At 42.8% G+C, this 14829-nt stretch overlaps 1 protein-coding gene across 1 annotated transcript; it reads left to right on the forward strand.

The window, feature by feature from the left end:
- Positions 1-457: 457 nt before the first annotated feature.
- On the forward strand, positions 458-7090 carry STMP1 (short transmembrane mitochondrial protein 1). Its single transcript, XM_063319596.1, has 3 exons — positions 458-610; positions 4213-4266; positions 6617-7090. Exons 1-3 carry the CDS (start codon positions 596-598, stop codon positions 6695-6697), a joined length of 150 nt encoding a protein of 49 aa, XP_063175666.1. The 5' UTR covers positions 458-595; the 3' UTR covers positions 6698-7090.
- The last annotated feature ends 7739 nt before the right edge of the window (positions 7091-14829 follow it).

Raw genomic sequence — 14829 nt, forward strand, 5'->3', positions numbered from 1 at the left:
GGGATCCAAACCAGGCCATGGGCACCCTAGATGAGCACTGAGTGGAGAAGGCTGGGAAACAAAAGAAGGAAAACTTTTCCTTCAGCCTTCTCCGATACGGGAGGCTGAGATTTCCCAAGCACTGAGGCAGGGGACACACCCAAATCACACAGGATTTTGCCCACATCTAGGTGTCTGCTTCCCCTGACCCTTCCTTGAAGGCCCCGGCTTGAAGCTACTCCTTCTGTAAAAACCCAAACTCTCATTTAACATTTCGGGAACCCTGCGCAGCCCCTCGGGAGCAGCAGGCTCGACTGCTGTCACCAGACGCCTCGCTATGCGGAGGGAGGGAGGCATTCGGAGATGGCCCGTTGCCCTCTTAGCGCGGTTCCTCATCCCAGAGAGCGGGCGGGAGCGGCCGCCCCAAGCGTGTCCCTCCGGCGGGTTTGGCGGGGCACAGTCCGCGGGGCCGCCCAAGGGGGCGCGGGCGGGCGGTGCTGGGCGCACCCCTCCCCGCGGGGGCGGCAGCGAGGGCGGGCCAGCACCCGGAAGAGGAGCCGCCGCCGCCCGCCTGACTTCCCTGGCGGGCAGGGAAGCAAGGAAGCAGGCGGGCGCCATGCTGCAGTTCTTGGTAAGGCTCCGCGGGGCGCCGGCGGCGCCGCCATTTCGCGGCGGGGTGGGGCGGAGCGAGGCGGGCGGGGACCGCTCCTCGGCGAAGGGCGGAAAGCGGCTGTGTGCCGTCCCCGCCCGCACCCGCGCCCCGCCGGCGGCTCTGGGGGGGCCCGGCGGGCGGGCGGGCGGGCGGCCAGCCTTCCCCTACCTGAGGAGCTGGCGGCGGCCTCCCCCCTCAGCCCCCCGCTGGGTGCCCCCGCCCGGTGGCGTGACTCGCCCTCCCCTGGCCTCGAAGCTGCTTAAACGGGGTGACTGCGCCCAGTTTTGGCTCTCCGGCAGCGCAGCATCCTGGTGGGTGCGGCGCCAGGCCCGCTCCCTTCGTCGGCTTCCCTCAGACCCACCCCGGGCCTTTGAGTCGCTTCGGGGCTTCTCCAGCCCGGTGTGCGGCCGGGTTTGTCCCTGCTCCCCCAGGAGATGGGGCCTTAAAACTGCTCTGAAGTTCCCGCAGGTTTTGTTGTGGGGTTTTTTTTTCTCGTTTTTTTTTTTTTTTTTCTTCCTCCCAAGTCTTGCCCTTAATTTGCCTTGGAGGTTCAGCAGATTTCGCTTGCTCATGGTGATGCCCTCCTGCTGTCCACATTTGTGTTAGCCTATGTACCTCCCTCCTCCTGTGAGAGCAGAGGTCTTCGGTCCTTGCCGGTTTGCTCGCCTTTAGAAACCCCCCATCTGCAGCCATAGATTTTTATATATAGAAGTTAAGGCAAGGGGTCATGTTTCACTACTGCCTTTCGTTATATCCCCTTAACAGCAGCTGAATTAATAGACTAAACGTTTTTGCACCTTTCTCGTTTTAATATTCCTTTCTGCATGTTCCCCGAAACTCTTCTGGGTGTCTGAAGTTAAGCGCCTGGCTACCCTTCATTAAAGGCTTAATGGACGCTGGTATTTTTACTGCCAAGTACAGAAATAAATTGCCTGACCAAAAAAGATGTTAGTTTCGGCTGTAGCAAAGCATAGAAACAGTTGCCCCATTTTTCATTCTAGTGATGTGAAGGCTACTCTAGGGTTTTAGCTGTGTTCAGATATGTCCCTGTAAGTACAAACAGTAAGTGATATTCTTTCATCTTTTATTTAGCTGGCTAATCAGCTTCATACCAAGTGTTGATACAGAGCAAGAAGAGATAGCCTGTTATAAGTTGGGAGAGTCTTGCGTGTTTTTATGAAATGAATAAATGAAGCCTGTTTCTTATCTCAGCTTCAAAATAAAATGCAATAACAAGTATGAAAGCTTCAGTCATTTCTGTAGCTGTCTTTTGTTGTCTCTGTCCACTCCACTGAAAACATTCAGTAAATACTCTTAGCCACTCTCAAAGTTTCTGTGTTTATCAACTCTCCTGCTTGCTGCTAATGTTTTCCATTTCAGTTGCTAAATGAAAACCTCTTATGATTTCTTGATTAGCCCCTGAAAGTTAGAAAAAAGATATGCTAATTCTGGGTTTCTTCCCTTTTTGGGTGTAGTTTGTGTATTTGACTCTTGCGTTCCCTTCTTAGGGCTGTAACAAGGAGATAAAGGGATAATCTTGCAAACCATGTATTTTTGCTATCCAGAGTTAAGCATAAAATAAACACTTGTTTAAAATGCAACTTGAAATGCTGGGTACATATTGGAAGACCCTGAACTCTCATCAGCTCTGTTGTCCTTAGTCAACATGCACATTTTAATTTGCTATATGTTTTGATAGCCACATAATCAAAGTCTAAATAGTGAAATGTTTCCTGCTGCTTTAATTGTCAACCATAAAAGTAAATGTAACTGAGTGGATTGCTATTGAATGTGGTGCTAGACCTTTCAATAAAGGAGTACACTTAAAGGGAGTACTGATGTCAGTACTGTCTGTACCGAATAAGTCTTATCACACAGCAGAATATGATAGTTGTCCCATCTTTGGAAACGTTCTATGATAAAGCCTAGAAAACTGCTAATAAACAAGGACCAGGCTTGTGCTTTCAAGTTAGTTCTCAGACAGTGCGAAAGATACAGGAAATTTTCCTCTGCTAGAACGATGCTCCGCATTAAAAGGAATCACAAGTCTCGTTTACATCCGTGCAATATTTGTTAATATCTCCCAGAGTACTTCTGTAACTGATAGTTGAAACTACAAGAGCAAATGATAACCTGTGCAGTACTCACAAAAAGAACTCTACTTTTTCTTATATTGTTAAAGTTCCTTAAAAAGTAATAATGAACAAAGACTAAGACCAAAAATCTCTTTAAGAAAATACTGAAGTAACTTGCAGTCACGGTTCATTTGACAGTTTTAAACCAGTTTTAGTTTTCTATAACTAGCTTTTCACCAGTGATGCTTAGGGAGTCTGAATCACTGGAAAGATGAGCTGTACTGTATCCTGCTTTGGGCATGGAAAAGATGTCTAGTCAGTGGGATGGCAAAGTTGTTATTGTGGACAGTGGTTTTATTTTTCTTAAAATATTCTTATTTTAACAGCAGTGACCATAAGCAATAACAAATTTCTTAAATAGAACTGGCATCAGCTGTCATATAGAGGGATTGTCTACTGACAATGATTGAAGGCACAATGTTAGTCGTGTCCCCTACCAAAATAGTCAAATCAGCCTTCATAATATAGGTTGTACCTATTATGAAATGTAACAATACAAATAAAATCTCTGATCTTGGGGAGCTGCCGAATTAAAATCTCATCACCTGTCTTTGAAGAGAGGAATTTCCTTCACTCCAGAAATGTTGTTATGCTTGAGGATTTTCCTCAGCTGGCAAACAGGGTCTGGGCCAGGAACTGCGCTTCTGTTTTGCTCTCGCTCCCCTTCTCGGGTGCGTTTTCACAGACACCCTTCAGCAATTACAAGTTTGCACAGTTGTCAAAAGAGGTAGTGCCCTGCTTCCAACCAACAGTGCTTTCCTGCCTTAGAGGAACCCCTAGGTCAGAGTGGATTTGGCTGAAAACTGGTCTCTTGAGGTCAAAGGGGTCTGGAAAGTGCACAGTTGTTAGCTGTTGCGGAAGAGAAGTAGGAGGTTTACATCAGTTTAAGTTGATGGAGGAGCTCTACTCTTAAACCTTTTAAGGTGAGACTGGGATCTTTTTGCAGTCAGAGTCTCTCTTCTGACTTTCAAGCTTGTGAACTTTTTTTTTACTGTATATTACTGTGTTATTTCTTCGTATATCTGCATCCCTCTCCAGCATTGAGCACCGTTTTAGTGGGATGTTGCTTTAGGCTTTCCTGGCTTGGACCAAGAGCTCTGTGATGTGTAGGTCCCTGCTGCTCACTCCCTTGTTTTTATAGGAGTTATTGCCTTTGTGGGTGCGCAAGGAATTTTGCAAAGATGATCATAGACTGATCCAATTAGTCTTGGAGATATGTATTGAAAACACAACTGTGCTGTATTTTGGAAATCATGGTAAGGTTTTTCTGGTAAGGAAGATGGGTAAAATTACACCTGTCTGGAAGAAAGGTGAGAAATTAAGTAGGAATGGAATTGAAACTCTTTAGTCTTCACATGACTGCAAAATTCCTTTTTTTAAATTTTAACCAATCTGCTTTTGATGGAAGAATGTTAACTGTTCTTTTCTCCCTTTCTTCTTCTTTAGCTTGGTTTTACTCTTGGCAATGTGGTTGGGATGTATCTGGCTCAGAACTATGATGTGAGTATTCTTGTATTCTCAGAGTTAAACCTATTCTGAAATGAAAATAAAAGGCTGTTTTCCCTCAATCAGAACTGATTCAGTCTTTATTTTGATGGTTTATTTTATTTAAACAGAATACAGATCATTCTGACTTTAGTGCGGATGAACTAGAATGTAAATGGAACCAAAACATCTAGCTCTTTGACATCTTCTCTCTAATGAGAGTAATGCTTAGAGCCTTAACTGGTGTTGGGGCCCTAGAGCACAGGCATGGTAAACAGGCATCTACATAGATCGAGACAGGAGAAACAGAAAAAGTTTAGCAGCTGCTCACAGATTGTACTGGCGCTAAAACACTGCTTTCCTGACTCTGATAGTCTGCCTGCTTACAGCGTTCTTCATTCAGTACACAAACAGTACACTGTTTGTTACTTAAAAAAACCTTCCGGGCATCTGAAAGGTCTGTCTTCTGTACCAGTAATGAAAATAAGTTTTGCCAGCTTTTTTTTTTGAAAATTCAGCACCTACTACTACTTCAGTCTTCTTTCCTTCTTTTCTGATAGCAAGAAGAGAAAGTGAACTTTCTCTCCTTGTGTCTCGCAGTGAACAGAGATTTCTTTTCACTGTAAGAGTTAAAGTAGAAGAAGATTTAGAGCTGAGTCTTCAATACAAGCTTTTTTAATTTCTGTAGTCAGCAGAATCCTTTGTAAGAGCAGTGCCACTTAGCTGTTTACAGGCTAGAGTCATCAATGAAATTTAACATAATTTTTTTTCCTTTCTTATGCAATCTATATTAGCCTAGTTTAAAAAAAAAAAAAAAGCTGTTGATGCTCAAATCTCTAGTGACATTTATGTTTTGCTTTCCTCTCATCTTCAGTATGGAAGTCATCTTGCTTGAAGAATTCTTATTTTTTGCTCCTTGCTCATGTGCAGACTTTTGTGATGCTTCCTGTCCAGTCACTCCAGTAAGAGTACTAATAAAAGGCAGATTTTTCTTTCCAATATATGTTTTGCCTTGTTATGAAAATGCAGTCAAAAGAACATACTTGGGTGTATCAATATGTATTGTAAGCATGGTGTAGTGTTTGTCTGGCAGCACTAATGAAGTATTGCCACAAGAGGGGGACTTATGCTTTTGATTTGCTGGAAATAGTTCCCTGGGAATGTAATAATACTGCCTTGCAGGATAACATGGTAATTTTATTGCTGGTATCAAAGATGATTTGTTTTAGATGGCACCTAAGAAAAACTTGCTGTAATGAGGTCCTAATTCCACAGCTGTGGAATCTATGTGCTTAGTTATAACTACATGGAGGGTTCTGCTGACAACAGCAGACTTCTCTTGTTTTAGCTTAAATTTCGGGTGCATTACAGGCCGGGCTTTCGATTTTGTTTGCTCAAACAGAGCTTAACTTTGAAAGGGAAGGTAAGAGAGAAACTTATGATATTACCTGTACTATCAGCCTCAAACCATCCAATAAGAGAACTGCAGTCTGTTTGGATTAACTTTCCTTCTGCTCTGTGGTCAGGTTAAATATGAAGTAAAAGCCCATGATTCTTTTCACAACTGATCATGGGAACTTTGCTTTCATTTCATTTTAATCAGTTAGCTTGTAAAATCTTATGTCGTCAATTCCAAGTTTTAGCTGGAGTCATAAGACAATCTATTCCCTGCCCTTAAAAGTTGCTGCTTATTTTTTTTTTTTAAAGAAGTTAAAATTTACTGTTGGATTGCTTTCTCTAAATACTTTTGTTTGCTAGAGAAAGCTGAAGTTCTGAAGTTCACAAGCGGTAAATTGAATTTTCATTCAAGTGTGAAACCGCAAAAGGTTGCCAATTTGCAATGCTGTAGAAGTCCCTTGTTGGGAATTTTGGTTCCCGCAAGATGGGATTTCTTCATAAATTTCTTGAACCTATTTGCTGCTTTGAACATCTTTTTTCTCCGTGTTTGTGACCAGTATAGTGCAATCTAATTTCCACTCCCAAAGTCATTATTAAAGTCTGTGCATCAGTGTTTAAATCGGCTTATTCTTTGTCAGTTTGCCAGACTGGTCTTACTAAATTTCCTGTAAAATGATCTTTTTTCCTCCCTCCTGTTCCCATCACCACTGGCTGACTTAACAATCTAAAATGTTTCCTGAAGCCTCATGTGAGGTGCTTTCATCTGCTGTTTGCTTGATGTTACTTTGATTTTAACCTCTGTGCAAGGTAACAGATCCTGGAAGAACTATCTTTTAGAAATCGGTTTAAACTTCATAGAATTTCTTGCTGTGTTTATGGTATTGTCTTTCCTGCCGAGGCTCATGTAGCTTGGGATTTTTTGTTCATTTATGTGGTTTTTGTTTGTTTTTCGGTTTTGTCTTTAAAGATTCCTAACATTGCAAAGAAGCTCGAAGATTTTAAGAAGGATGTGGAAGCTAAGAAGAAACCTCCCAGCGACAAGTCCTAAGAAAGCAATGTTACCCAGGTCACCTCTGTGCGTGCGTCAAGGATGCAATTTATCTTTGAGGCAACAAAGATCAAGTAGAGGGTTGGCGTGGGAGGTTCCTCCATTTTTAGTCTCCTAGAAATGGAATGTCCTTCTTTTGAAAGAGCAGCCGTGAACTTTCCTGGGACTGATTTTCAAGGATCTAAGGATTTGAATTTGCAGCTGATATGTGACTGGATAAGATTGTTTGTATTTTTCGTTACTGCTTTTCCTAATATTTTGTAACCCATTTTTACCTGATCCAACTGGAGCCCTGTTAGTCCTGTTACTATGCGTACCTCACACTCTGTAATACCCTAGTACTTAGAACGTTACAAAAGACATTAAATGCATCAAGAAGTAACTTTCTTGTCATTTGTTGTGAGCAGCGGTACTTCACTGTCCTTAAGATCTGCATTCCATTATTGGAGGTGGGAAAGTTCATTTGTCAAACTATGAACCTGGGGGGAAGCGGGGAGCTCCTGCTTTTTCCGTTATGTTAAATGATCGCTTCCAGCAGTGCAGAATTTGCACAAATATGGCTGATTTCTAAAAGTGTAAAAGGCCATCAACTTTAACCTACACTTCAAATTCATTTTTTCTTCTATTATTGTCTCTTCCTCTTCTTTCCCTTCTGCTTGGTTGCTTGAGGATGTCTCTGGAGTGATGGGGAGGATGGGAGAGAGAAGAGTTATCTTCCACAAGTAGTAATAGGGGCATATGGAGGTCAGCAGTTACGTTGTGAATCCAAACCATTTGCTTTATCTACTTAATGCTTCAGTTTGTGTAATTGTTCTAAATATGCTTTTTTACTGTCTCTTGGTGTGGAACAAGGACTAGAGCTCAGTATTTCTGTCAAATATGTCTATCAAAGAGCTTGGTTAGCAGGTCAAAGGAGGTTATCCTCCCTCTCTGCCCTTCTGAGGCCGCATCTAAAGTACTGTGTCACAGAATCACACAGAATCACAGAATGGTTCAGGTTGGAAGGGAAGTTACAGATCATCTAGTTCCAACCCCCCTGCCATGGGCAGGGACACCTCCCACTAGACCAGGCTGCTCAAAGCCCCATCCAGCCTGGCCTTGAACACTACCAGGGATGGGGCATTGACAGCTTCCCTGGGCAACCTGTTCCAGTGCCTCACCACCCTTACCGTAAATAATTTCTTCCTGATATCCCATCTAAATCAACCCTCTTTCAGTTTGAGGCTGTTACCCTGTGTCCTATCACGGGGGCCGTTACCCCCATGCCCAGTTCTGGGCTCCCCAGTTAAGGAAAGACAAGGAACTACTGGAGAGGCCAGCGGAGGGCTATGAAGATGATCAAGGGACTGGAGCACCTCTCTTGTGAGAAACCGGGGTCTGTTTAGCCTGGAGAAGAAAAGGCTGAGAGGGGTTCTCACCAATGCTTATAGATACCTAAAGGGTGGGTGTCAAGAGGATGGGGCCAGACTCTTTTCAGTGGTGCCCAGCAACAGGACAAGAAGCAATGGGTACAAACTGGAACACAGGAAATTATATTTGAACATAAGGAAAAACTTGTTTACTTTGAGGGTGGCAGAGCACTGGAACAGGCTGCCCAGAGAGGTGGTAGAGTCTCCTTCTCTGGAGATATTCAAAACCCGCCTGTATGTGTTCCTGTGCAACCTGGTGTAGGTGAACCTTCTTTTGCAGTGGGGTTGGACTAGATGATCTCCAGAGGTCCCTTCCAACCCCTACGGTTCTGTGGTATTCCCAGTAGTTTCTCATTCCTGTGCGTGGTCTTCAGTCCAGTGCCTTTGCATTTGGTTCAGTTGTCTACCATGTATTTTTTTAGGATTAGAACCAGTTGTCTGCTGTCCCTCCTTTTGTTTGTCCAGTAAGTATATTCACCCATTGTTGCCACTAAAAACCCTGGTATATGAGAGAATACACATCATGTTGTAGCACTGTCCACTTCTGTTTGAATGGAAAGCAAATTCTGCATTTAGAAACCATAGTTTTACAAAAGTTCTGTTGTAAATTCTGAAGAAAGTATTGCAGTAATTTGAAGAGATGTAAGTTTTATTAATTCAACAATCTGTCAAATAAAAATTATTTAGATTTTTTCTGTAAAATAGAAGAGTCCTATCAACTCTGTAAGGTGCTTGGTGAAGGGAATTCACAAATAAAGTACAGCCGTGTTTAGTTATTACTGGAGTAATAGTTTGGCTTTCACAGACTTCAAACGAAAGCAACTGTCTTCCAGACAAAATTTTTTCCATAGAGCAAGACAGCACTGCACAGCTGTTTTAATGCTTTCACGAATGTGATGAACTTAGTTTCCCCCAGCTTCCCTTTGTTGTCCCCCTACCCCCCCGTTCTCTTTCCTATTTTTGAGCAGAGTATTGAAAAATACTGGCTCTAACCCATTCATATGTCTTTGCTTGTCATATAAAATTATGCTAGTGTTTAAGTTTGGATTATTTCTTTCCTCAAACATGCTTTATGTTCTTCCCTTTCTTTATACGGAGATGAGAGGGGAAATAATATTCAAAATCTCTGTTGCCAAACAGGCCTGTGTTACTCTAAAACTGTAATTTGGAGCTGACAGTTTCAGCTGAGCATTCCAAGTAGATGTTAGGGTTTTTTTCCTATCAGATTATGAAGTGATCCAGCTACAGCTGTAGTGCTGTAGAAACAATATATGCTCATTAATATGAAAGACATGACTTCTTAAGTGTTTCTCACTGTTTGAAACACTTTCCATTTTAGCTCAAGCTGTCTCTTTTTTTTTTGTCGCAGGTAGTAAACTGGAGGGCTGGATAACATTGTAACACACTTCTTGTCAAATTTGCAACTATTGTGTAACACATTTTACCTAACTGATTCACTCTGAAGCTATCCTAGATGATACTAAAAGTTAACCTTGTATTTCAGAGGGCAGAAAGTACACATAGGTGATGACTGCTTGATGGATGTCTTGCTTTTGAGGTCCCAGGGCGCTGTGGATGCAGTGGTGTCATAGCAGATTGCAAAGGATGGATGCACCTTCAAGATACCTACGAGCAAGTTTCCCCCTTAACATGCATACTGTGAATTTCTGCATGTTCAAAATGCCTATGTGGATAACGGGTTGCCAGATAAAACATGCAGTTTTCCTTCCTTTGGTAAAAGCTCTTAGGATAAATGCAGTTGTATCCATTTTCATGTATTAATTCTTTTGAGACATGTCCTAGGAGCTGAAGGTTCAAGGCAAAAAGGGAGGAAAGGAATTTATGAGCTACTAACAAACTTCTAAAATATTTACTGTGGATGGAGACTGTTATCTTGTGATGGAAAATGCTGCCCTAATGTTCTTGACTACCTTCCATTGAATACAGTAAAGAGTTAATACTGAAAACATATGAAATGCCACATAGGAAAGGTAATTATTAGCTTACTGGGCACCAGAGTTCAAATAAAGACAGTGGATTTAGTCACGGGACTTCACTAACATGAAAGCTCAGCGTTGCCATTTTATGTCAGAGAACTACAGCCCCGTGTCTCATGATATGTGCTCCATCCCTTGATCTTCTTGGCCCTTGAGTAGGACTTGTGCCGGTACGCCCATGTGCTTTTTGTACTGGGCAGCCCAGAACTGGACATGGAATTTCAGATGTGTTTCACTAGGGCTAAGAAGAAAGGAAGGGTCACCTCCTCCTTCAACCTGTGGAGGATGCTCTGCCTAATGCAGCTCATGTTCAGCGTGCTTACCAGGACCCCTGGGTCCTTTTCTACAAGCTGCTTTCCAGCTAGTTGGCTCCAGTTTGTACTAGTGTGTGGGATTATTCCTCCCCAAATACGGGACTTTGCATCTCCCTTTGTTGATATGTTCATGAGATACATGTTGGTCTGTTTCCCTGGCCTGTGAAGGTCCTTCTGAATGACAACAGAGTCATCTTGTGCATCAGCCATTCCTCCCAATTTTGTGTTGTCTACAAACTTGCCAAGGGTGCACTCTGTTCTGTTGTCCAGGCCATTAATAACTACGCCAGCGTTCAATAATTCAGTATTGGCCATGGTGTTTTCCCCTGGGGTGTACCACTCGAGACTGGCCTTCAGGTGGACTTTGTGATGCCAACAACAACTCTTTAAGCCTAGCACTTCACCCAGTTTTTGATCCACCTTACTGTTCACTTACCTAGTCCGTGCTTCCTCAATTTGTCTCTGAGGTTGTTGTGGAAGGCCATGTCAAAAGCCTTGCCAAACAACATGCGTTGCTCTCCCCTCATCCACCAAGCTAGTCATTTTGTTGTACAAGTGTCAGACTGGTCAGGCATCATTTCCCCTTCATTAACTGATGCTTATTAGTCCAAATCATTTTCTTTTCCTTCATATATTTCTTCTATGTCCTTCATAACAGCTCCCAGGAGGGTTTGCTACATCACCTTCCCAAGGATTGATGTGTGACTGACCAGCCTGTAGTTCCCCAAATCTTCCTCCTTGAAGACAGGAGTGACATTTACTTTCTTCCAGTCCTCAGAGGCCTCTCTGGATCACCATAAACTTTCAAAGACCCTAGAGAGTGGCCTCATAATGCCTTTGTCCAGCTCCCTCAGCATTTCTTTGGATTTCCTTTTGTGTCTGGTGTGCCTGTTGAGGCCCTTGGCTCCCAATTTTGTAGCGAGAGGGGCCTCTATAGGCCTCCCAGGTGAGCCTAGCCAGGGTCCTGGCATTGGCTTTCCTAACCCCATCTGAGCCAGTTAAATCACCAGTACCTCCAGCCGCCTTCTGTAAAAATGAGTTATAATGCAGAGGAATTACTCAGTGACAGGGAAAGTTTAATGAAGCCAACTCTTTTTCTTCTTGGTTTTACATTAGGTAGCATCATCTACATCAGAAAAATTTATTATGAATTCAGGTAAAGATACTCCTGTGAATGTAGAGCATCACTCTTCACAGTGACTTCTGGTGAGCAAAGTAACGTAGTGGTGATCTGGCAGCACAGGACATTTCTCAGTGGTGATACTGCAGGGAGTTATAGTATCACTCAAAAATATTATTGCCTTCGTGAAAGCAGAAATTTTCCACTGTGGTTCTCCGTGGTTCTCCTTTGTCCTGTGGTGCTAGCAGCTGTGTGCACTGACAGCTGTTACAACTCCTCTATGTGTGTTTTCTTGGAGAGATTTGTTATACGTGCCGAGCATCTGGATACGTGCTCTGAAGGGCCCAGACTACTGTCAGCCCAAATTACAGATGGCCCTCAGATTACTGGTGAAATTGAAGTGTTGCAAAGGAAGAAATTAGAATTTATGAGTATTTTTATATAAAAACCAATATCCATTGTATGTGATGCAGAATTCTTTTCAATATTAGGAAGTCATGGTAGGTGTTGGAGTGCCTACGTTACTGGTAAACTCCATAGAGAAATTTCCTGGACAGCTCTTTTTATTTTTACCTCAGAGGAATAAAAAAGAGATACTTAGTTCTGTTTGTTATATTTCTCGGTGGTATATGCTAACCTTTACTTTACAAAGTCCTCAGCCAAGGTCATTTTTGTTGAATTTGTACTGAGATAAAATAGCTGTGGAGGTTATTTTCTTTTTCACCTGAAACATACATTAATCACAGATGGTCAAATTTACTCTCTTGAAAAACAAAACAAATTTCATAAATTACCTTCAGAATAGATGTTCCCACCAAAATCGACTCTGACTTTAGTCTTTAATACACCTGGAAAATATCTAAATACTCCATTCCTGTAAACCACAGACTCAAACCATAACTACACAAGTAACTTTCCTACCCTGTGAGCCCAAATGCTGGAGTGGAACATACTGTTGGTTTTCTGTGTGAAAACAGGGATTCTGCAACCTTTTATCACACTGATTAGAGCCCTTCTTTGTCAGCTGCACCTTTGGGTCCAAAGGTGCAACCCAAGTAGTAAGATACTAATCAGTGTATGAAAAAAAATTATTAAGGGCCTGTTTTAAATTATGTTACTCAAATTTTCTGCTTATCAGAGAGAACTGAACAACCCTTGTGTAAGTATTAAGTACATCTATCATGCTCTGTTTTTTTTTCTTGAGAAATAAAACATTACTGTCAGCTACAGAATGAAAAATTGCTCAGTATAAATCACTCAGTTTACTTCAGTGAAATTATTCAGGTTTTATATCACTGTGAAAAGAAATATATGTAGCCTTAGTAGGATTCTAGTATAAGGTAATATAAAACTGTAAGATAAAATAGTATACTGCTACTAGTGAATATGGTTATACTTTTTGGATAGGAATCTTAAATTCTGGTCTGAAAGTAAAACTTTTGGTTTTAGGACTTGATATATGTGCTAAATATTCAAAGCATCTAGAAATCACTTAATTTAAAATCAGGCTTATCTCCCCTCTGAAGAAAAGACTTCAGCTTTGGTTATTGGTAGAGTCAAATCTGAAGTTGAGTGGCAGTAAATTAGCAGTGAAAATTTCACACTTTTCTGTCTCTCTTTGCCATTTATTTTCATTAAAAAAAAAAAAAGAGGAGTAATCAGCACTCATTGTTGTCACCCTGTGAGCCATGCAGCTTCCCAGCCCTAATCCTGTAGTTCATTTGCTGCAATTTTCCTTTGTGATATTCAGATTCTGCTACTACATACTTTTTCATGTACTTTCTTATGACTTCAGTGAAACGAAGGATAACATGTGTGTATTTCTAAGGGCAGAATCTGGCTGCGGTGCATGCACTGTCTGATCTGATATGGAAAAAGGGCCAGTACAGCATGTTGCCTTCCTGAAAATGCCTGGTGGGACAAGGCAGTGACAAGTGCCAGCAGCTGTGTCCTGAGAGCACTGAAGCAGAAAGGAAGGCTGCTGGGGAAGCTCCTTGCCCAAAACTCCAATTTTCTCTGCACTAATCTTGTGTGATATAAACTCTGCCAGAGAAGTACTGATGGAAATGTTCCTGAAGAAATATTGCTTGAGATGTACAACACAGCATCAGGCAATTTCCATTTACCTAGTGCTGTTGGTGGCCACCCTGTTTGATTTGTGAGTAATTCTAGATCTCCTTAAAGTTGATTGGCGTGCCAGCTGCTTGTCTCTCTTGCAAATGAGACTATCCTGGGTTCATATCCCCTGGGAAAGGTGTGGGATAGCAAGGCCTGATGGGAGCTGAGCTGAGAAATAAGTATTAGGAGGGTAGATTTGCTGCTGAGCAGCTAGGCAATTTGAAGGTGGTGATGATGGTGGTGCATGAAGTGTGAAGCAAAAAGGTTTAGAAGATGAGTGCTCAGTAAAAGGCACAGCATGGCTAAAGCCTTGGGAAGAGAGCAAGCCAGAAAGAGAGCTTCTTGGCAGTGGGAGAATGGTTGAAACTAACTTTGAGGGCTGTAAAGAAAGAGATGTCCTGCTTGATGTGCAGGGGGACAGGACCCTTGGTACTGCAGATACCACCACCCACTGAAGTGCTTGTTCCTGGAGAAAGTTGCCCATGGTGGACGGGTGTTGCAGCCCCTCTCTCCTGCTTCAGCGGCTTCGGTGCTGGGTGCAGCTTGCTGGGGGACTGCAGCTCATGCCGGGCAGGAGGCCGGGGCACCTCTGCTTTGAGCACCATGTCAGGATCTGTGCCCAGCAGCAGCCGCTTGCTGGGGAGCAGGAAGAGACCCAGGGAGGGGAGCTGGAGTGGTGTGGAGGATCTGGATCCCAGAGGCAGCTGTGAGGTTTTATGCTGGGGTGCCGCAGAGCAGCAAGCTATGACAGGGGGCACACAGGAACTGGGGAGGTGAGAAAAGTTGAAAAAATGAGGCTGAGGTCGTGTTTCGTGGATTAGGAGGGCATGGGGATGCACTGAGCCATTGGTTCACAGGAACATTTCATTTTTCAAAACCAAATTTACAGGAACAACTATGAATATGAATTGTTTTGCTAAAGGATGCTGCCTTCTGCTTTTGGTACAAGGGCTAAGACATGCTTTTGTGATTTTCCCATTTTGCTCGCCCTCTGCAAACCTATGACCTCTTACTGTATCTGTTTATTTCCAAAACAAGTCTGTGGGATCCCTCTGTTTTGACAGAAGCAGTAAACCGACACCTCCTACTGTCTCAACACTACTTCTCTAAGGGCTTGGTGGGTTATGAGGTGAAATAAATCCTATTTATATTCTCATAGAGCACCAGAATATGC

Source organism: Chroicocephalus ridibundus, chromosome 1 (genome assembly GCF_963924245.1).
Source record: "Chroicocephalus ridibundus chromosome 1, bChrRid1.1, whole genome shotgun sequence".
Classification (NCBI taxonomy): Eukaryota; Metazoa; Chordata; class Aves; order Charadriiformes; family Laridae; genus Chroicocephalus; species Chroicocephalus ridibundus.

Excerpts from the sequence above, each read along its gene's own strand:
- STMP1 (XM_063319596.1), top strand. Across the intron at positions 4,267-6,616 it reads ATCTGGCTCAGAACTATGAT|ATTCCTAACATTGCAAAGAA; the intron begins GTGAGTATTCTT and ends TTGTCTTTAAAG.